At 40.2% G+C, this 24,404-nt stretch overlaps 1 protein-coding gene across 4 annotated transcripts in view; it reads right to left on the reverse strand.

The window, feature by feature from the left end:
• The window catches only part of RSPO2 (R-spondin 2), a 113,774-nt gene that overhangs the window by 27,386 nt on the left and 61,984 nt on the right, over positions 1–24,404 (reverse strand). For 3 of the 4 annotated variants that reach the window (XM_048287037.1, XM_048287036.1, XM_048287039.1), the window contains 2 exons: positions 20,238–20,381; positions 19,334–19,522 (listed from right to left, as the gene is read on the reverse strand). In XM_048287037.1, coding sequence (XP_048142994.1) covers positions 19,334–19,522; positions 20,238–20,381 — 333 coding nt within the window. Of the gene's footprint in view, positions 1–18,402; positions 18,520–19,333; positions 19,523–20,237; positions 20,382–24,404 lie in introns of those variants that run through there. The other variant, XM_048287038.1, reaches the window with a different exon arrangement.

Below are 24,404 nucleotides of genomic sequence, written 5' to 3' on the forward strand. Positions count from 1 at the left end.
CATGATAGTTCAAGCAGCTATGCTGGAGTTGCAAGACATACCTCTCGCTTGAACTTCTTAAAGTTTTTTTATAAATCTGACATGCTGTAAAGCACCTGCTTTGGAGTCCTACTGCTGCTGCTCTTTGCAACTATGTACCTCTGACTTAGTACCAGGTTTGCAGAAGTCATCACACTTACGTGTATGATCAGCTAAGAATGCCAAGGAATGCTCACAGAAAACCAACAAAAGGCTTAAAATGGACAAATATATGAGCAGCCAAGCTAATCAAGCTCTGTAAGAAGAATAGTCATAAAACATAATCTAAAATTTGCTATTGTATCTGCAATATTTTTACACAGTAAATAGATGTGCAAACTTGAAGGCACTGTGTAAGGCTTTATAAACTCAGCCTCTTTTGAACTCCAGTAGCCTTCTACCTGATTCACACTGCATAAAGAAACACAAACTGATAAACTCTCACATTAAATAGCAAAGATGATGTAGATACTAACTCAGTGGAGGACACTTTAAAACAGACTTTTGGGGCCCCTTCAAAATCTAAATAGTGCTAGTTTAGACACACAAAATAAATATGTTTAAGGTAGAGGACTCATTGCACAAAGGGGCCCTGCATTGTGTCCATCATGATTAATACTGCTTCTGTGTTTGATCATTTGGTGCAGAATGTTATACTGACACAGGGAAAGTACTGAGATATCTCCATGGTATTGCATTGCTCTTTACATGTTACTACTCATTTTAGGCTAATTTAGTCTTAAGACTGTACTCAGAAAATTATTTAAACCTACTCATTTTTAATGGGTACAATACCATGTAAAATCAATGCAGAGTAGGGATTCCCTGTTCATCATGAGCAATTCTTGCTTTCTATCTCTCTTTTCCTATGCTCAGATTCCCACTCCTTTACAAAACACTATCTACAGTAATTTTTGTAGTTCTTCAGAATGAACTAGGAATTCAAAGTGTTCAAGAGGAAGTTCTTTGCATTCACCTCTGAGGTGTAAAGCAAAATGTACTACAGGAATCAGTGGTGCCCAAACTTCCCAATCTGAAATAAATTATCTCAAATTATTTCAGAAAGCTCTAAAAAGACAACAACAAAACAAAACAAAAAAAAGAAACAAAAACAACAAAAAAAGGCAAAACCAAGCAACAATTAAAAAAGAAAGAAAGAGTAGCAGAATCTTTCTTCCATTCCCCTTTTTCCATTGCCCTTCTTCTGCTGCTTATGAGAGGTAAAGATGCAGACATATCTAGAAGCTTTCTGTGAAGGACTTTCACAGCACAGCCTTAAAAATCAGTGCAGTTGACTCCAGCCTAGTTCTAACACTGGTGGTCACACAAGTGAGAGCAGCTGGGGAGATTGTTCCTTCACATATTCCCTCCTGGCACTCCCCCCCTTCACTTCTCTAGCTGTCTGGTGCAAGTTAATTAAATTAAATCTGGCCTGCAGCAGAGCACTGGTAGCTGCTGCATTTATGCATCGAGCAGTGTGCCCTTCCAGAGTTATTGTAAGCCTCTCTGTAATAATTAGACAGGAATAAATCCCACAAGAGAATGAGTCCCCCAAGTTAGCATTCTTGATCTATGCACCCATAGAGCAAATCACAGTTCTTCATCCCAAACGTAGTACCTCATGACCTGAAAACATTTTATCTGCACAGCTCCCTGCCAGATCTAATAAATCGTGTATCTCAGCAGGGACCATTAACTCCTGCACAGCATTATGCTGACACTTTTAAACTCCACATTTCTTGAGCTACTTTATGCAGCACCAACTTAGGAGTCTCTGAACTACACATCACTGTAGAATTGCACATTGTTTGCCTGATTTTAAAAGGCATTGGAAATCATTCAGTGAATCAGCATGTGTGAACAGGCTTTACCTTCTCCTGTTGGCTAACAAAGCCATTAATTAGGATCCCTATGTCTGTACCTTCAAGATTTTTTTCTGCCCGAAGAACCAAACAACAGGAAGAAGCCATGGCTCTTTTTCTCAGATTATTTCCTCTCTCCTCCTCTTTCCTGGATTCTTTACCCTCCACATTTGCCCTCATTGGCTGTAGGATAAGAAGTGAACAACTTCTACTGAATTTAGCCTGAACCTGTAAGGCTCCTGTCTTAGGCTACCTTAGGCTGCAACTAGCTAGCAAGCAAGCAGGCCACAGAGCGTTCAAAATGATTCTCCAGAGTAACAAAGCTATTATGTAGGGTAGAGACAGGACATCACAATCACAGTTACAGCAGTGTAATGAGTTTCTATCTTAACAGTCAAGCAGCTGCAATTAGCTTGTGTACACTGCTGGCCTACTGCATGTGGGAGGGTGATAGATACTTAGACAATTTGCATTGGTACTGGACAAGGACCGTGCTCATGGTTATTGGACCTGATGGTCACCAACACAAATAATCATTGACATCAGTGACATCAAGATTGAAGGAAACCTGGGCTGCTGTGATCACGCACTGGTGGAGTTTGTAGTCCTGCGGGATATGGGTCAGGCAAAGACAAAATTTGGTACCCTGAATTTTAGGAAAGCAAAATTCCAGCTGGTCAAGGAATTAGTCAAGAGGATCCCCTGGTCCTAATTCTATTAGTCAATAGAAACCCCTGGTTTCCCCCCAGGAAACTGCCCTCAGGGACAAGGGAGTAGAACAGAACTGGTAGAACTTTAAGGATGCTTTCCTTAGAGCACAAGAGTTCACAATATCCAGGTGTAAGAAATCAAGAAAAGAAGGCAAGAGATCAGCATGGCTGAGTCAAGACCTGCTGGTCAAACTAGAGGACAAGAAGGAAATGCACAGGCAATGGAAGCAGGGCCAGGTACTCTGGGAAGAGTATAGGCACTCTGCCTGGATGCATGGAGATAGAGTCAGGATGGCCAAGGTGCAGCTGGACTTAAACTTGGCAAAGAACACAAAGAATAACAGGAAGGGCTTCTACAGGTGTGTCAGCCAGAAAAGGAAGGTCAAAGAAAGTGTACCCCCTGATGAGCAAAACTGACAAAACTGGTAACAACAGATGAGGAGAACACTGAGGTACTCAAAAACTGTTTTGCCTCAGTCTTCACCAATAACCTCTCTTCCCACATCACTTGAGTGAATGGACTGGAAGACAGGGGGAGCAAAATACATCCTACTGTAAGAGAAGATCAGGTTCACGACTACCCAAAGAACCTGAATGTACATAAGCCTATGGAGCCTGATGAGATGCATCCCAGAGTCCTGAGGGAATTGGCTGATGGAGTTGCCAAGTCCCTCTCCATGATCTTTGAAAAATCATGGAAATCAGATGAAGTACCAGGTGACTAAAGAAAGGGAAACACTGTACCCATTTTTTAAAAGTGCAGGAGGGAGAACCCTGGGAAATACAGACCTGTCAGCTTTACCTCTGTGCCTGAGGATATCATGGAACAGTCAGGATGTGGCTCTTGTACCAATCCTGTGAATACAAATACTATCTGTATGGCCTAATAGGTTTATTACTTAAGAAGAGACTTCTGTGCAAGGAAAGCCTTACTGAACCTTTTAAAACTGAGGAAGGCTGATTGCTCTCTAGCCATGCCACACCTCAGCAGATGGCTCTCCAGACCTGCCATACCAGGCTTGTGGTTTGGCAGAGGATATGCACAGAATTGTGCCTAACTGATTGATCCTAAGGGAGGAACATATAATCTCAGGCAGGTGAGCGTTTGCTGGTTTCTCTGCTGTGACTGAATACACTATAATGTACAAAACACTGTGACACTAGTGACACTATAATGTACAAAAATAGCTCTTTAGTCAAGAATCAGAAATGAGTATGTATACGGCTTTTCCTCCTCCAAGTGGATTGTAGTTTCAGAATGAGCAAGAGACAAAAACCAACAGGAGTTACTTCACAAGGGTATGCACAATAAAATCCATCAAATACCTTTTATGGACAAATTCAATCTGTGCACTTGGATCAGCCACAGCTCTTTTCAGTATTTGTATTTCCATGTGGATTAGCAGCTGGCTCTCCTTCAGTATTTTTAAACAACCCTGAATTGTATAATTGCCATGGGACCATTCTAACTCATACTCTGGTCATTTACAAGGATTTACACTCTGGTACACTCAGTTATTCATTAAAAACAGTAACTCCCACAGGAGACACTGCATCACTCAATACTCATGCTACTTCTGAAATACGGTCTACTTAAAGAAACACACATGTTGAAAGTACTTATCTGGTCTAAGATACAATAATAGCAATAAATAAATTGTGCATGTTACCTTTTAATGATTGGGAAAACTACGTTAATGTCTTCCCAAGAAAATAGTTCCTACTACTTTAATTAAAAAGGAGGCTTGAAGTATAATTTATATTCAGAAGAAAGGGGAAAATGTTCTTGAGTTGGCTTTTCTGCACTGCCAGTAATTCCCTCGAAAGCCTTTAAAAATAAGTTGAAAATGTATCCTGCCAATATGATAAAACAACACATAAATTTCCACAGGCTGAATCATCCTGATAAAGTATGTAGAGTTAAAACCTCGTACTCAGTGTATATGGTCCATTACAAGATATGCTTTGGGCAGAGGTACTAAAGAGGAAAACTAAAACAGAAATCAAATTACAACAATCCTTTTCCACAAAAGTGTTTTGCTAATGTCATGAAAGGTACCCTCTACAGGTCACTTTATACAGATTTAATTTCTATTTTATGCGTTTTTAAATTCTGCTTCACTCAAAGAGACTGAAGTCTCTTAAAAGCTTTAAAACAACCCATCAGTTAAAAGAGCAAACCAAAACCACACTTCACTACAGCAGCACTCCAAGGAAATTTAGGCTAGTTATATCTATCTAAGCTAAGTTACAGGTTTCAGTGTAAGTAATGCATTATTTCACCACATTCACACAAACCCACAAATTTTAATTTGCAATTACCCTCATTGCAATCATAACCCATAGTGATATTTATCCAGACAAAACCAGCAAAAATATTTTTTAGGAGCACAGTGACATAGTAACAAGCTGCCTCAACTCCCATGCAAGAACCACCATCCCATTTTCAAGGAAAACACAAACCCAAACACTGAACAGTTATCTAAATGACCTAAATCTTAGGAGGGTTATTTTCAAAAAGTGTTGATATTTTTTCAGAGCACTTAACTGTTTAACTGTTTACTTTAACTCATCTGATTTCAAGCACGTAGAAAAAGGAGGAGGATCAGTCAACAGCTACATCTTGTTCATGAAGTTTTCATGAGCCATCTCAACCGTCAAGCAATGTGATGCCATCTAGTAGGAGCAAAGAGGAGGCATTCCTGCAAAATCTGCATGTTGGCCTTTGATGGATGGTACTTAGTTTCAGAATTGAACATAACTGCTACTCAAACTGACGTTCCAGTTTATGCGGCTTATAAAAACTATTTCTAACTACTTTTCAAATATGAGTCTAATTGGATTGCAATTTGCCTTTGGAAAATAACTAAGAAACAGATTGCTCCCAACAATGTAAAAGAAAAATAACAACAATTGCTTAAAAGTCACAGTGAGTTTATACTTGAGCTCATTTTAATGAATATGAATCAAATACATGCACAATACAGTTATTTGTTCTCTTAGCTCAAAAAAAAAAAAAAAAAGTACAAGAAATATCCATGTAAGGTTTTGTTTCTAAGAAGGATTATAGAAAATACGATACTTTGATGCAGAAAAGAAAAATCAGAGTTTCTTTCTTTATTTGAGTTACTTTATAGTATGCTATCACCTGAGAGGTATACTGCCTAACTTTTACCTGCAAATCTAAGAGGCATCAGGTACAGAAGTGCTCCAATACAGGCACATGCATGCATGTACATCTAACTGTCAATGAATGCAAAGGTCATGAAAATATGACTACAAATTTGCTGTACATTTCTGTATTTTCCACTTTGAAACAAAAAAAAAACAACATCATTTTTCCTATAATTTGTATATCATCATCTCTGAAATAAGCATATGAAGAGGAACAGAACTAAGACCAAAAAAGGGAGAATATTTGATGTCTGAGGATTGTGAGAGCAATGGCTAATCCTGATTTTCTCACAATTGGAGAAAATTGGAGGCTGGATTGGATGACCTTCTGTGGTCCTTTCCAACCTGAAACTACTTATGATTCAATTTTCACTCTTTTTATTGTTACCAAACAGGGATGAAAACACTTCTGGTCTTCTTAGAAGCTGGTACAATCTTAATTGACTATTGATGATATAACTATAGCTCCTGTCTATGTACCTCAATTAAAATACATAGTCTAGTTGCAGGCACTCTCACTGAAATGAGCAATATTATGTGTTTCATTTTCTTCAGGGTCTAGATTTCCTTTACAATTGGTTTTCACTGCCTGCAGTCCCTTCTGAGTGTGATCAGCCGAAGGGTAGAAAAAGACCCACATTTTAATACTCACAGCACAACATTCTCTGTACAAAGCAGATGTTGACAATCCAGACAAGCAGAATCTGCAGCTGACAAAGGCCTGTTTCCTGAACAAATGTACTAACAAGCATGCCAGGCTCTGAGGGTTAAGCCACACTATAAAACAGTTCTTGTTTCCTGGAAAGCCTCCAAAATACATTGGACCACTATTTTGTCCCTTCTTGTTCCCATTTATTAGGTCCTTCACAAAATGTGCAGAATGGCCATCAACTAAAATACTCACAAAAATATTTTCTCATTACTATTGCTTTCCCACCGTGCACTGTGCAAATAAGCATTTTTGGTGGAGTTTACTTCTTGTGAACTGATGCTGAAGCAGGTTTTTCTTCTCTCCTTCTAAAGCTTGGAGTCATGCTTTGTAAATGAAAATTATGGGTTATATTTTCAAACAAGCTAAGGCCAAGTCTTCTTGGCCAGCCTGGCACACACAAAATACATGAAGGAGGAAAGCCTGCTTGGTAATACCAGGATTCTAGCAGGGCCAGTACTCAGTGGAGCTACACTTAATGAAGCTTCTACCTGTCTGGTGAGTGCAAACAAGGGCAGATTTGGTCCAACATAACTGCAAAATTAACAGAGAGCTGCAGGAGGCAATGATGGTATATTGGTTGTACATTCTGTGTACCACAGTCTTGTTTAATATATTGATAAGTCTTGTAAATCCTAGTTTTAGTCTTATAGCGATAAATAATATTCCAATGTCTTAAAGAACCATGCAATACCAACAAAGTAGTATGATCTGTTCATAAATCTTGTCATCTTTCCCTAAGCCACAACACTTTATGTTTGCTACCATCCCTGTTCACATCAGGCCTCAACCTATAAGATAATCTTTTCTAAGCAGGATCATTTTCTTTTATGTCTAACTTGACACATACATTTATGTCATGACATTACTAGCAATGGAATGAAATCCTCAATTTACTAAAAATGTCCGAAAAATCAAACTTTTCTTTAAGATATGAAAAGTCACAGCAACTCCAAAATACAGTCCAATAGCTGCATTTCTATAGTTCTGCTAGTCTTTCAGTGTTTTCTTAGACTGCCATAGTGCATTAACTTAAAATAGAGGTATATTGTGCTACGAATCTTGTAGATCCTATGCATGATTTTGAATTTAGACGTGTGCAGCATTCAGCCAAAGACAACTAAGTGAACAGATCAAATAATAATAAATAAATTAAGAAATCAGCACTTTGAACTAAGCTTTTATCCTGGTTAAGGCTAAACTTGGAAATGCATTAAACAGTTAGCATTATATTCAAAACATTACACATACTTTGCATATAATTTCAACAAGAATAAAATAGGCCAAATGAAGATATTTCAGCACTATAGCATCCACAGTAAAGATGTGATTTGCTCCTATTCCCTACAACCAGTCATTCCAGCTTTTCTCTAATCCACAGTAGAAGTTATCAGAAATTCTGCAAAGCTCAAACAGGAAACACAGTGTTCTTTCAGCATATACCCACAGCATGTTCTGCCATTCAGACAGAATCATTCAGACTGGTTCCCAGTCCAAACATCTGTTCTCAGTAGGATCAAGACTATTCAGACCAGATTGTTCAAGGGTTTGTCAAGTCAACTCTTAGAAACTTCCAAGGATGGTGCCTACTCAGTCCAGGACCAATCCAGCCAAGTGCTTGACAGTCCTCATTGAGTTCAACAACAACAACAACAGTTCTTGCTGTTCCTGGACCAGACTTTGCCACTTAGGCTATCTGTTCTTGTGGCAACAGAGCATGACCAATAAGAGAAAGAAAATATGGTGGTTATGTTTACTGAGCCCCACCTAGAAAATGCCCTAGCCTTGACTCAAAGGCAGAAGGTGTTTGTAGGTATTTGGCACTGAGACAGACTACAAGTGCTATGTATAAATAAAGGTCTCAAAAGAGTCCCAGCTTACAAACTTTTCAACATTAGGTACTACAATGTAGATGTATCAAAAAGCTCAAAAGAATGTGATCAACTGCCTGATCACAAATATCATTCACTGGTGTTATATTTATTTTGACTGTATTTTATTTCACACTTATGAGGAAAAGATTCATTGTCGCTGGAAGGAATCTCATGAAATTCAACAAAGTGCAAAGTCCTGCATCTGGGAATGAATTACTCGCTGAAAAAATAGGGGCTGGATATGGACTGGCTGGGGAACAGCTCTCCTGGGAAGGCCTGATGAAATTTGAGCAAAGTGTGAGCCAACTTTGTGCCATAGCAGCAATGATCACTTCCTTCAATCTGCTGACCTGTTAATACAGCCTGAGAGCAGATTAAGGAAAGTGCTCATCTCCCTTTATTTGACATTCATCAGACCACATCTAGAATACCATATGCAGATTTGGGTCCCCCAGTTCAAGAAAAGAAAGACAATGGTAGAGTTTGGCACAGCATCACCAACACGGTCAGGAGCTGAAGCATTTACCCTGCGAAGAGAGACTGAATGAACTGGGTTTGTTGAGCCTGGAAAACAGAAGGCTTTGCTGAGCTAGAAGGACTTGGGGGTGCTGCTGGATGAGAGGCTGGACATGGGCCAGCAATGTGCACTTGCAGAAGTATTAGTTTGGCATAGAGTAATATTCAAGTATCAGATAGCTTGAAGAATTGCAGTCTGATGAACACTAAAATAGCAGAGAACTGCTTTGCTTGCTTATGTAACACTTAATATGAAAAATTAAATCAACCTGCAGGTTCCTGGAGTGCACAAACAAAAGAGAAGCAATTACTGAGGTGAACATGACGAACATAAAAATAAGAGGTACAAATAAAATATTTATAGTAAATATATGGGAAAACATGAAGAGAGCAAGATTTATCAGTCTATCGTACATTTCAGACTGCTGATTGCCCCACTGGCTGTAACATGATTGCTGTTTTTTAAAAATTCTCATGTTCTGTCTTTTTGGACTAGAGGAGAAAACTCCTAACTGGGAAGAGACCAGCACAGGTAGAAGGTAGCCTGAACAATCCCAGTCTCCTTTGTCTAAGTCTAACCTCTCAAAGCGGGATTCATGTTACAGTCAGGCCACAGGGTAACTTATATAACATTAACAGATACACAAATGTGATATTTCCACAGGGTAATAGCAGTTAAATCAATTACTACTGACACTAAGAAAATATCAGTAACAAATATGAAATCAGTGTTATTCTTATTTTGCTGGCTTCAGTAGGAAAGAAGTGAAGTCATCTTTCACTTGTATTCCAGTTTGTATCTCTACAACTCTGCAAATACTGGGGAAGTGATAAATAATTCATCAAAAACCAGAGTTGTACCACAGCCATATGGCCAGCTGGGTAGTATCTTAAAAATATGAAGCTGAAGTACTTGGTAAGAAAACAGAATTTAACTTTCCTTCTACTGCAAGTATGTAAAAATCTGTTTTGGAAGTTTCCCTGTAGTGTGGACCATAAATAGTAACTGTAAAATGTACAGAAGTAGAAAGCACATGACAAAAGCACTTTATTTGACCCTGTTCTACCAAAAATATCCTTACTTCCTGTGCTCAATTTAATTCATCACAATCTACAATCATCTTAGCTATATAATCCAACACTTATTCTCCACATTTGTGTGAGTTTATGTACTGAGAACATTAGGATGAAAGGATTTATTAACAGCCTCTCAACTGACATTTACAGGGATTATGGTTCTTCAGGCTCCCAGAAGTGCTAACCTTACAATTTTTTTCACTTATTTCTTCAGTTTAAAAGTTCAGTTACAAAATTCCTAACATTAGGAAAACACCATATTTTTAAAGACACCGAATCTCTTCCTTAGCAGCCAGAACCTGTAACCCGTGTCTGTGCCTCCCACTATGTCACAATGATCAAATAAGCAATAGAACATTCTGAGTGTCTAACGGGGCAACCTGCTAACTAAAATATGATAAAGGAACAGGGTCTTAGACCAGCCCTGTATATAATATAAATTAAAACATACTACAAAGCAGGAGTTGTATACAGGGCAGCCTCTGTGGCTTCCTCACCTACAGAGATAACCAGGCCTGGGAAAGACTTACTCTAGGCACTTAAAACATCACTAATACTCTCCCAGGAGTTTCTTAGGAGAGAGAAAGAAGTTTATACTCTGGGAGGTGTTTTATATGTTGGCACAGAAGCAGTATTAAACACTGGTATTCAGTGTGGAGAGTTCAAACCTGAAATTTTGTATATATTTATTTTTTTATCTGAAAACAGATGCAGGAAATTCCATACCATGGGAGGAGAGGACTGTAATCTTTAGGATTTACTGGAGCCCACGAAAGAGTACTACAAGTACTACACTGAATTTGTATTTGCAGTAACAACTTTCCTGATATGTAGTGACAAAAAAGCCAAAGATTTGATCAGAGATCTTAATATAGAGACAATATGGACACTAGGCAATAGATATCCTCACTCTTAGGAAGGCCACTGGGCCTTTGAAAAGATAAATTTGAGATGTAAATCTTTAAGCAGTGACCTGAATTGGTGGACAAGAAAATTTGAAACAACCTAAGAGAATATGCCACAAAAAGGTATGAATGTTTGATAGCTCCAAATTAACACAGTTACATGAACATGCTACAGCATTCTTGAATATTATGGTCCACTTAAACACACTTCTCAAACTATTCACAATTATTTGAATAATTTGTATCCCAACTAAATTATCAGGACTAAACCCACATTTCTACTTGCTAGCAGTTTTTATAGAAGCTGGACACTGCATCCATAAAATACCTCCCTCTATACACACTGGGTACATAAATGACTAAATCTGTACCACATGATGCTGAATTGAAAAAATTCTGCAATCTTCTCAAATTTTCCACTACAAGCTCAGCTGCATGCATTTGAAGGCAAATGAAAGGAAAGAAAGAAAACACTGATTGGAGATTTAGTAGAACTTGACATGGGCCCTTTTTATTTCCTTTCATTTTAGCAGTAAAACATTTCCTTAGCTGATCTGATTACTACCTCCATTTGGGGGCTTCAGAGTCTGTTAGAAGTAACTGGAACACTCAGCAGGCTGCAAGCACTAGCAAATGTAGCTACCCTGCTGTAGAGGCAGATGACTAACCTTCAAAGATACCATGACACTCATAACATGGCAGCCCAAATCAGCCTTCATTTTTACCTTTTCATCTTCTTTCCTATAGAGATGTTAATTTTGTAGGTTCCATTCTTCAATGCCTTTGAGAAGTTTATTTAGGTTGCAGATTAACTGTGCTGTACAATGCATCCCTGTACCACTGTGACTATGCCCTGTGTGAGCATCCATCCATGTGTGTATGAATACAGGGAGTGGGACAGGGAAGCAAAGTACATCATAGACTGTCAACCTGGATAACAGAGAATCAACTTCATATACCATTACAGACTGTCTCACAGTCCTAGAGACAAAAATGAAGCTTACACAGATTTAATCCATAAAATAAAACTCTATGTATAACGTACATATCCACTGGTAGGCAGAATATTCAAGCCAAAACAGACACCTTCAACAATCCCAGAATACAAAGCAACTCATTTAAGTACCTTTTCTAAGACTGACTGAGGTTTATCTTATTCATCATGTTATGGCTTTCCTCAGGATTCTTCGACCCTTTATTTCTTTTTTTATTTGTCTGATTTCACAGTTGACCCAGTGTATTAGTTTGAAAACAAACCAGTGGGAGGCACTAAGTCAGAATAACAATTTAATAGGGAAATCAAAAAAATAAAGGCAGAAAACACCGGGTTAAATTGACAGAGTCAGGATACATCCTGACACCCGGTTAGTCAGGGTGGTGGTAGCAGTCCAATAAGATGGTGGCTGCAGTCCTCCTGAAGTGGTGGATGTGGTTCTGTTGAAGCAGTGATCCTGTAGAAAGAGCCTGCTGTTCCTCAGAAGCTCCAGTGACGGCTGTGTAGCTCCTGTCCTCTGGGAATCCAGTGGAAAGGGTGTCTGTGGTATTCAGAATCTCAGATTATATCCAGGATGGAATGCTTGGTTCCTCCTTCTGGGTGGAGCATCTCACAGTGGGATGATGAGTCATGAGGCCAGGCGTTGATGGGCTCATTAACAGAAGATGGTTTGGAGGCAGTTATCTCTGAGTCATGTTGCAGGACAATAATAGGCCATTAACAGAAAGATAGTCCAGAGAGAGGAGGCAAGGAAACACTGCCCCACCTGGTTTCAACAGCTCATGAGGATGGCAATAGAATACACTGCAACCCAGAACGTTATCCACCCCTTATTATATTACCATCTACATCATCCCAAATCAATACCTTCCTTAAACTTTATACACACACACACACACACACATATATATACTATGAAACCCTACACACAGTTCTCACTTAAGATTAGGTCTCCTTGTGGTACACAACGGGTTTCCCCATCTTTCTGCATTACCCACCAAGTGCTTGAGCACTTGGTCCTTGAGCAAAGACAATCCCACGGATGGGTTTGCCTTTGCCTGAGGTGGGATTAATCCAAACAGCCTTTCCTAAAATACCTCTCATGTGTACCACAGCGACTCTATGTCCATCCACTGTGTGCAAGGGTTCAGATTCGGTGGGACCAGCTCGATTGATGGACCCTCGGGTATTGACCATCCAGGTGGCCTTTACTAAGTTCACTTCCCAATTTTTGAAGGTCCCCCCACCAAGTGCCTTTAGGGTAGTTTTAAGTAGTCCATTGCAGCATTCAACTTTCCCAGCAGCTGGTGCATGATAAGGGATATGATATATCCATTTGATACCGTGTTCTCTGGCCCAGGTGTTTATGAGGCTGTTCTTAAAATGAGTCCCGTTGTCTGACTCGATCCTCTCAGGGGTGCTGTGTCTCCACAGGACTTGCTTTTTCAAGCCCAAGATGGTGTTCCGGGCAGTAGCATGAGGCACAGGGTAGGTCTGTAGCCATCCAGTGGTTGCTTCCACCATGGTCAACACATAGCGCTTGCATTGGCAGGTTTGGGGAAGGGTGATGTAGTCAACTTGCCAGGCTTCACCATACCTGTACTTTGACCATCGTCCACCATACCACAGAGGCTTCACCCACTTGGCCTGTTTGATTGCAGCACAGGTCTCACAACTGTGGATGACCTGTGAGATGCTGTCCATGGTAAGGTCCACCCCTCGGTCACGGGCCCATCGGTATATTGCATCTCTCCCCTGATGACCAGAGGCATCATGGGCCCAACAAGCTAAGAATAATTCCCCCTTGTGCTGCCAGTCCAGATCCACCTGAGATACTTTCACCTTGGCAGCTCGGTCCACCTGCTCATTGTTGTGATGCTCTTCATTAGCCCAACTCTTGGGTACATGCACATCCAGGTGTCAAAACTTCACAGTCAGCTTCTCTACTCGGGCGGCGATGTCCTGCCAAATCTCAGCAGCCCAGATGGGTCCCTCTGCACTGCCAGCTGGCCTTTCTCCAGCAATCCAGCCATCCCACAGAGCATTAGCTACCATCCATGAGTCGGTGTAAAGATAGAGCCTTGGCCACTTCTTTCGTTCAGCAATATCCAAAGCCAGCTGGACGGCTTTAAGCTCTGCAACCTGACTCAAATCCACCTTGTCCCTCGGTAGCTTGTGCAACTCGTCGTGTGGGGCTCCATACAGCGGCTTTCCATTTCTGGTTAGCACCTACAATTTGGCAGGAACCATCAATGAAGAGGGCATAACGTCTTTCAATCTCCAGTAGCTTGTTATACGGTGGGACTTCCTCGGCACAGGTCAATTGCTCTTCCTCTTCTTCAGAAGATAATCCAAAAGTCTCACCTTCAGGCCAGTTCATTATAATTTCCAGAATCCCAGGTGATTTGGGTTTCCAATATGGGCACACTGTGTGATGAGAGCAATCCATTTGCTCCATGTGGTGTCGGTGGCATGATGTGTGGAAGGAACCTTTCCCTTGAACATCCAACCCAGCACCAGTAGTCAGGGTGCCAGAAGCAACTGAGCTTCAGCGCCAATTACTTCTGAGGCGGCTTGAACTCCTTCACAGGTGGCCAAGATTTCCTTCTCTGTGGGAGTGTAGTTGGCTTCAGAACCTCTGTAGCTTTGGCTCCAGAATCCCAGTGGTCGGCCCCGAGTCTCACCAGGCACCTTCTGCCAGAGGCTCCAGGACAGACCATTGTTCCCGGCTGCAGAGTAGAGTACATTCTTCACCTCTGGTCCTGTCCTGACTGGGCCAAGGGCTACGGCGTGAGCAATTTCCTGCTTGATCTGCAAGCAAAGGCTTGCTGCTGTTCAGGGCCCCAGTGGAAATTGTTCTTCTTTTGGGTAACCAGGTAGAGAGGGCTCACAATCTGGCTGTACTCGGGAATGTGCATCCTCCAAAAGCCTATGGCACCTAGGAAAGCTTGCATTTCCTTCTTGATGGTTGGTGGAGACATTGCTGTGATCTTATTGACGACCTCGGTGGGAATCTGACGCCGTCCATCTTGCCACTTTACTCCCAGGAATTGGATCTCTTGGGCAGGTCCCTTGACTTTGCTCTTCTTGATGGCGAAACCAGCTTCCAGGAGAATCTGGATGATTCTCTCTCCCTTCTCAAATACCTCCGTTGCCGTGTTCCCCCACACAATGATGTCATCAGTGTACTGCAGATGTTCTGGAGCTTCACCCTTTTCCAGTGCAGTCTGAATCAGCCCATGGCAAATGGTGGGACAGTGCTTCCACCCCTGGGGCAGTCAGTCCCAGGTGTACTGTACACCCCTCTAGGTGAAGGCAAACTGACGCCTGCACTCTGCTGCCAAAGGAATGGAGAAGAAGGCATTGGCAATACCGATGGTGGCATACCACTTCGCTGCCTTGGACTCCAGCTCGTACTGAAGCTCCAACATGTCTGGCACGGCAGCATTGAGTGGTGGCGTGACCTCATTCAGGCCACAGTAATCCACCATCAGTCTCCATTCTCCACTGGACTTACGCACTGGCCATATAGGGCTGTTGAAAGGTGAATGGGCCTTGCTGACCACCCCTTGGCTCTCCAGTTTACGAATCATCTCATGGATGGGAACCACAGAGTCTCTGTCGGTGAGGTATTGCCGACGGTGCACTGTTGCTGTGGCAATTGGTACTTGTTCTTCTTCAACTCTCAGCAGTACCACAGCAGAGGGGTCATCTGAGAAGCCAGGTAAGGTACTCAGTTGTCTGATATCTTCTGTCTCTACAGCAGCTATCCCAAAAGTCCAACGATGTCCTTTTGGGTCTTTGAAATATCCATTTCTGAGATAGTCTATGCCGAGAATGCACAGGGCCTCTGGGCCAGTCACAATGGGGTGCTTCTGCCACTCGTTCCCAGTTAAAGTCACTTCAGCTTCCAGTATAGTCAGCTGCTGGGATCCTCCTGTCACCCCAGAAATAGAAATGGGTCCTGCTCCCACATACCTTGATGGCATCAGAGTACATTGAGCACCTGTGTCAACTAAAGCCGTGTATTTTTGTGGGTCAGATGTGCCAGACCATCGGATCCACACAGTCCAAAAGACCTGACTGTCCCTTTCTTCTACCGGGCTAGAGGAAGGGCCCCTCTATTCCTGGTCATGGTACATGTTGCTTCCCTCCAGTGAATATGCTCCCGAGGTCCCTTCAAGAGGATCTGTCACATTGTCATTCCTATACCGTCTGGAGTTCTGCGTGCGAGAGACCGGAGCAGTGTTGACTCTAGATGAGCTTCTTGTGGTTGTTGTCCCTCTTTTTAGTTCACGTACCCAGGCTGCTAAGGAGAAGGTGGGTTTTCTATCCCACTTACTCATGTCTTCTCCATGTTCCTGAAGAAAAAAACAGAGATTACCTCGTGGAATGTATCCTCTCTCCCTGGTTGGGGGATGCCTGCTCCTAATGGCAGAGATTTTTGTTGATTCCGGCGAGATGTGGTAAATTTCTTCCTTAAGTTCCTTTTTCAGTTTCTGATGGCCCTCTTCAATCAAGCTCCGGATTTGCTCAGCCAGCCTTGTTTCCATGGATGAGACATGGCTGCGAAATGGGGCTGTGACAGCATCCTTGTAAAACCTCAGTTTGTTGACCAAGACACCCACCCTATCCTCGCCTTCCCTCCATTGCAGCGTTGCCAGGTAACGGGAGTATATCTCTGGTCCAACGTGTGCGAATCTCAACCACATCTGTGATGGGCACTGGACACCATCCGGGCTCTTAGGAAATCTCTCGTCTTCCAAGAAAATTATTTCCAGCACAGCCAATTCCCTCAGGCAGCAGATACCTTGTTCCATTGTGCTCCATTTTCCTTGGTGCCCCTGGAGGTCTTCTTTACAAAGGTACCTGTCCCTTACACTTGTCAGCAGTCACCGCCAGAAGCTGAGAATTTCTTGGGTTCTCCCGATCCCCTGGTCAATGACCACATCCCAGGACAGAGATCCCAGTTGCCTGGCCTCACTTCCGTCCAGAATGGTGTCATTGGTTGCAGCGTCCCAGATGCGGAGCAGCCAGGTCAAGATGGACTCGTTCATCTGGCAGGTGAATTCCCTCTACAGGTCTCGCAGCTCACCCAGGGATAGCGACTGAGTGATGATCTCTGGCTCTGCCTCTTCTGCTGGGTGCGAAGGTCCTGCTGCATCCTCGTCAGTCACTATGCGGACTGATTTGCTTTTTGATTTCTTCTTCTGCACGGGGGCAACTGCAATCGGTTTGGGCTGTTCTGGTTCAGTGATGGTTTGTGTGGGGACACTGACAATGCTTTTGGTTTCTTTCTCCTCTGAGTCAGTCTGAGTAGACATAGACACTGTTATTTTGCATTTGGTTTCTTTCTCCTCTCTGTCAGTCTGCGTAGACATGGATGCTGTTGCTTTGCATTTGGCTTCTTTCTCCTCTGTGACAGCCTGTGTAGACATGGATGCTGTTGCTTTGCATTTGGCTCCTTTCTTCTTTGTGATAGTCTGTATAGACATGGCGTTTGTTGCTCTGCTCTATTTTTCCCTCTCATCCTGAGAATGCTGTGCCATAGCTTAGATTCTAAGCATGGCATACACAGTGCAGGTCATAGAGAAAAAAGAAAAAAGAACTGACAAGAAGATTATGCCATCCTTAACATCCAGAGGGAACTCAATAGTTCAAAAACTTCTGTGTCAGGCCTGAAAGGCTGGAAAAAAAACATTCTCTAATCCTCCCCCCAGGGACTGGGTGTGATTGTTGAGACCCCAGATGTAGCAGCCTAGAGTAGGACAAGCAGACAAAGTTGAGTATATATTTTGAATTATGTTCATTGTCTCAGAGGTTATCATGCAGTAGGCATAATAGACTAATAAAGCAAATTTTATACCATACCTTGGTCTACACAGGAGCATTACAACTGGCAGGTAGTTCCCCATGTGTGGAAAAATATAGAGAGCTAGGTACAAGACCCATGTAATCATGTTGAGCATCATAGTGGCTTCTACAATACAAAATTGTAATTCCGACTTTTCTCAGCACCCCACTACACGTTGGGCGCCAAAATATGTACTAGTTTGAAAACAAACCAGTGGGAGGCACCAAGTCAGAATAACAATTTAATAGGGAAATCAAAAAAATAAAGGCAGAAAACACCGGGTTAAATTGACAGAGTCAGGATACATCCTGACACCCGGTTAGTCAGGGTGGTGGTAGCAGTCCAATAAGATGGTGGCTGCAGTCCTCCTGAAGTGGTGGATGTGGTTCTGTTGAAGCAGTGATCCTGTAGAAAGAGCCTGCTGTTCCTCAGAAGCTCCAGTGACGGCTGTGTAGCTCCTGTCCTCTGGGAATCCAGTGGAAAGGGTGTCTGTGGTATTCGGAATCTCAGATTATATCCAGGATGGAATGCTTGGTTCCTCCTTCTGGGTGGAGCATCGCACAATGGGATGATTAGTCATGAGGCCAGGCGTTGATGGGCTCATTAACAGAAGATGGTTTGGAGGCAGTTATCTCTGAGTCATGCGGCAAGGCATTGATGGGCCATTAACAGAAAGATGGTCCAGAGGGAGGAGGCAAGGAAACACTGCCCCACCTGGTTTCAACAGCTCATGAGGATGGTAATAGAATACACTGCAAGCCAGGACACCCAGCTAGCAGTAGGAGGTTGGACTAGAGATCTCTTGAAGTTCATTCTTTATTTAACCCTGTGATTCCAAAAGGAATGGCATCTTTATTACCTACTGATCACCCACCTCTCCTACAAATTTTGAAACCTGTTTAAGTGGTCAGGATACACAACTGAGAGGTTAAACTTTTAAACTTAAAAGATAAAAGAACTCTCTACCAGTGATGTGTCTTCAGTTTGGAGTCTAAAAAACCAGGCCCAAATTTGAAACTCAATTTCCTTTTTCACATCAGCATCACTACTATGTCTTGCAACACCATGGTAAAGAAATTTGAATATTTCTTTTATTTACTTAGGGCCGTTGCCATAGGCTGGTCTCATGCTGAAAATCTCGATATCTATTACTGTTCTGCTTGTATCACATCTACCATAGTTTGGCCTTGATTTACAATATTTAAAATAAATAATATGTTCCAGCTAATAGTTCCAGCCAACAATGCCATGTGCAACTAACTTCTTTTCCTTTAAATACTCATCACACCAGCACTGTGTGTGCCACCTGCAGAGAGGTTTAGAATCATAATATTTCCTGCCATGTGCAGAACAAGTAGTTCTTCCACCATCAGCATCATTTCCATGCTGAAGCTCAAACTGCAACCTGTTATGGATCTTCCATGAGGCACCTCTTTGAAAAACACTCAGTACCACACCAGGAGAAACAGTTTCACAGTCTACTGAAGGACTGATTACTCCCATGCTGAGTATTTCTCTGGCGTCTCGCTATACAAACTAGGACTGATGTAGTATTGCTGCTTTTCAGTCTTGGCTGACAGGACAGAGACAGAATTTGGCCTTCAGCTCAAAAAGATTTTTCTGGCATGGCCTACACTTACCTCCTGGACAATGCCTCATGGCCATTTTACACCGTCTGGATTCTGCAATGGTTGGACATGGTATTGTGTCCTTTGCTGGCTTCTTCACAATTTGTCTTGTTCTCGTTTCCAGGCCCCACTTAAATCCACATGTTTTGTTATTTCTGCTGCAAGTTCCCCACTCACTCCATTGACCCACTTCACAGCCTTCTGATAAAGCAAAAGAAAACACAAGTGAGCAATTCTTCTGGTGTGTTTGTTTTTTTCTTTTTTCTTTTTATTATTAGAATACACTGTACTCTGCTAGAAAGCAACACTTGACATTTTGACTATTAGCAGGCAAAAGCTTGAAACAAAATTAAAATCTCCTACAGAACCTGAAAGAATCTTTTTAGCCAGCATCAACCAGACCAAGAAAAAATCAGAATATCAAACTGTATGTTTGATATGTTATGACAGTCTCAAATATTCAAAAACCCTCCTAAATTAATGAGATTGACTTTTTTTTCTCTATCTAATATATAGATCCTATTTGGTTGTCACCTTGGTTTGAAAAGCTCAAAAGTTCACATTTCCAAGTCCTCTCCATCATGAAATGCAAGCAATACTCTTGAAAGAAAGAGTTGGTTCTGACACAATTCCTGAAATCTTACAAATTCTGAATTGTAAATCTTCATACACGGTGATTTTACAGTTAAGAGGATAGAACTTTCTGATGCACAACAGAGTTGCATTCCCAACGAAGAGGTATTTTAATGTTTGGAAAAATTTAGTAGTATTATCAGTAAAGAAATCAAGATAGAATTAATTACTGAATATTTCCTGGTAAGAAATACTAAGCATCACCTTAAAGTAGTGCCATATTTGAATACGGCTACCCAGCAAAAGAGCCACTTCAGCAGCACTGCTGTGCTAGAAAACTCACCCACACATTCCATAAGCTCTTCCAAGGCTGCAAATCCAGCGGGACATCCTCGAAAGCAGCGGCCTCTGTGCGAGTAAAAGCCAGTTTTGCATTTGGTACAAAAGTCTCTGCTAAAGCAGGAGTCGCAGTTTTCTATTCTGCATCCTAAATCAAAAGGATCATAAGGAACAATGAGACAGCAAAGTTAGGGTAAGACTAAAAATGAAGGGACTTATAAAGCAATAAAATAGCAAAGCCAGAAGTGCTATAATAGTGTCATCCTGAAATCCATCTGCTCAATAGAAGAATGAGAAGTAACTGTGTTTACCACATTTTCCCTTATGTCCTTTTAATCCTACTTTTTTAAATCAAACTGTAGATAAAACCCCTAGTTTAGTTATATTTCAGATAATGACATCTTCTTGGAGGAAAAATGTTCAGTGTAAACTATTTGCATGTGTAAGTAATTTCAATGAACCTGAGATGCAACAAATTATTTTGGAAAATATGCATGTGTTATATGTATTGTCTTCAGTTTATAATTTGTCTCTGAAATCAGGATACATTTTTTTTCTCAGAGTTGACCCTTGAACTGAGTGGATGCCTTCATGTAGTATATCTGATGACCGAGTCTATACATATGAATGTGCAAAAAGCCTAAATTTTTCTGAATTTAACGCCTCTCTATTATTAAGACACTTAATCCACAAAAAATAACTATTCTTAAATTACTAGGAGACATAAAGCTATAACCAATACCCAAGAAAAAAAAAAAACCACAACCCCAACCAAACGAAACCAAACAACTATTGCCTTTATGAAATGCTGTATTTCTCTGAAAATTTAAGAGGAATATGACCTGCAAGAGATGACAGACTCAGGTGTAGGCTGTTCAGAAATATCTTATTCCATATTAAAACATGTCAACTTGGAAATTAACTAGTTATCAATGATGATATGTATACCATACATACCTACAAAAAAAATGCCAGGGAAAAATAATACACCAAAGATTAAAAAGTATAAGCCATTATATTTGGAACAGTAATGATCAATTAATTTTACAGTTAATTGTAAAATTACTTTATTAATTTACTGTAATTTACAATTAATTTTAAAAACATCTAATCCTTCAGCTAACATAATTAAATAAACAACATTAACTGTATCCTCTCTTCAGCTATCTGAAGCCAAGCAAGAAGCATTTTTTATTCATGTCATGCAACAATATACTAATAATTTTGGTAATTTCTGTCACTCATTTATTCTTCATTCTTTTATAAAGAAAAAAACACAAACTACAAGGGCACTCTTCTGAAATAGCAGTTAGTAAATATCCCCAATCAACATTTCAAATATAGCCAATCTTTATGAAACAGATATTAATATTTAAAACAGGGCATCCCACAATACTTAAACAGTGTGTGTGTGAGTGCATAAAATTATTCTTTGTTAGTCATTAGGGAAATATGAGGTTTTTTAGATTGGATTTCTTGTGACATTGGACAACAAATTAGGGAAATTGAATGAAAAGAAAAATGTATATTTCAAGTGGTGGTAACCTTTGCTTGGTTAAAAGGAATGTGAGCACCAGCTTGAAGCCTTCCCCTGACAAAGATAACCTCTGCTGGCTCTTTTTAGACACAAACACACATAACCTGAGTGCTACCAACTCCTGTGTCCAGCATCTTTCAAAGGGGCTTTTAAAACTTGAGTTCATATAAGTAGCACAAGTTGGGCTTCTTGTCCACACTTTAGTTTATAGGAAATTCCTAAGAATAATCATTTCTTTTTCACAAGGGTTGAACCAATCCCTAAAGAACAGGATCCTGGTTGATGTCTACACAGTCACCCAGAAAATCACTTCCCCAGATTACCGCATTGCAAGGCAAAATCAACTAGGTGAGCTGCTCTGGAGATGTACAATACTTAATTGCTAATCTGGTTTGTTACAATCCATGTGTACTGCAAGTATTTTGTTAAATGCAACGCTTGAGTCAAATATCCTGTGTGTTTAAATATTCAGAAAACACATTTGCCTCTTGCTCACCCACCTGAGACATCTGAAAAGACATCCAGGTTTTTATAAATTGCGTAGTGCCAGCAATAAGATGCAGAACAGAACAATAAAACAAAAAACAGCATCTTGTGACCCTCCCTCACATCCAAGTGACACAACATTTTTTGAACAACAGTTTTACCATTACTTTCAAAAAACATGCTGGGAGTAACATGCTAAAAGCTTTTTTTGTGTGTGGAAGAGGGACTAAAGGAAAAGCTTTCAATAGAAATTACTCTTTGATATGATACAGACATGCTTGGCAGGTGGAAGATGGCCTCACTTTACACTGGGGATTCCCTCTATAAAACTATCACTATTTAACGTAAGGACATATGTGAATACCCCATATTTAAACATTAAATGAATAAATCCTCCAGTTTTGGTCATACTTTCAAAATTCCCATCTTGTTTATATTTTCTGCTTTACCTTCAATGCCAGTTTCCTTTTGTGTCACAGCCAAGTCCTTGTGATAACAATATTTTAGAAGCTTTAGTAGGAGAAGGTTGGGTGGAGTGAAGGTGGGATGAAGGTTGGAGATTTCCAGCAAGGCAGTTTATTTTCATTTTTTTCCTATGAAAATAAACTACTCCAAACATGAAAGGCCTATTATTTAATCTGTATCAGATGCAATTTAGGGGGAAATACTGAAAGAGTATTAGGAATACCGTAAAAATTCTGAAATTACAATATTAGTTCATCAGACTGATATTCAGCATAATGCTTAGGGTTACTGGGTGCTAATCATAATGATAATTTAACCGTAGCTGAAGGTAAACTAGGAGTGGCAACAACTCCTTTCTGACATCCTCCACACATTCAGTTCAAATCATGAAGTGTTGCTGTACCTCAGCCTTGTACGGACTTTTTATAAAATTTAAAGAACTTAAAAAGCTAAAGAAGAGCAATAATCCAGAAGTTTAAAAAGCTAACTACGTAGAAGTCTACTTGCAATCACAGATTGTCACAATAGTGGTTAAGAAATACAGAAAATTTTCTAGAGTATATTATTTTTGGTGCCTAGTTTCCTCTTATTCAAAACTTAAAACCTTTAGGTTTTTTAAAATAAAAGTGCCATTAAGTAAATTATTTTAACTGCAACTGAGGTTATTACACTAGAATGAAAGAATTATTTAGGGTTTTTTGCTTTTAAAGTTAAATATACCAACATGAAGCGATAAAGAAATCATGTACATTTTTAGTTGGATGCCTAAAAGAAGTCAATACTCCACTAAACATATTAAGATAGCTTTGTTTGAAAATAAATATAACCATTGAATTTCTTTTTTTTAATCAACATAATTACCTATGTAAACTTCATTAAATATAGAAATTAATGGAAGCATATTGCAGATTAATAAAATTCTTTGTATTCTATTATTAAAATAATAAATTGGATAATGAATAATCTACTACGAAATATACAGAACTGTTTGACATAATATGCAATAACTAAGAAAACCTGCGATTTGAAAATTTTTTTACACTTTACAATAAATAACCTAATAAAACCCAAGGAAATACTGTTTGATGACCTGAACTGTTTTCCTCTGACTGCTACAGTTTTCAACGCTTTTAACTTTCTGATCTCAGCATCTTAGGACTACCTCTGGAGAAGGAAAGCAAAATCTTTCCTACTACTAAAAATCCCTATCTTAATCCTTTTAAATTCCCTTCAAATTAACTAGCTAGCTGAAATAATTATAGTAAACTGGAACAAGACAAAACTTATTTTTTCATCTGAACCAGACTCTTGTCAAAATCAATTTTTTTACTTCAATTTCTCACATGTCCAGTGGTTTCATTTTCTGTATAATATCAGTAGCTAGATGATGCAGTTTGCATATTCTTTTTATTCCACTTAAAAGATTGCCTAGAAATTCACAACACCAAAAAAAAAAAAAAAAATCCTAAAGGAAACAAGACCAAAAAATCAAGGTAAACATATCTAAGATTTTAGACCCAAGAAACTCTTCAGAGGAAAGAAATAGATAATGCGTGACTAACACTATGCTTCAGAAATGTTTTTTTTTCCCCCCCCCTTTAAAAATAAACAGAAAATGGTGCCCACTAGAGGTTTCCAAATAGGCAAGAGCAACACCCTGGGAGATTTTAGAAGCAGGAAGGA

The sequence above is a fragment of the Corvus hawaiiensis genome, chromosome 26 (genome assembly GCF_020740725.1).
Source record: "Corvus hawaiiensis isolate bCorHaw1 chromosome 26, bCorHaw1.pri.cur, whole genome shotgun sequence".
NCBI lineage: Eukaryota > Metazoa > Chordata > Aves > Passeriformes > Corvidae > Corvus > Corvus hawaiiensis.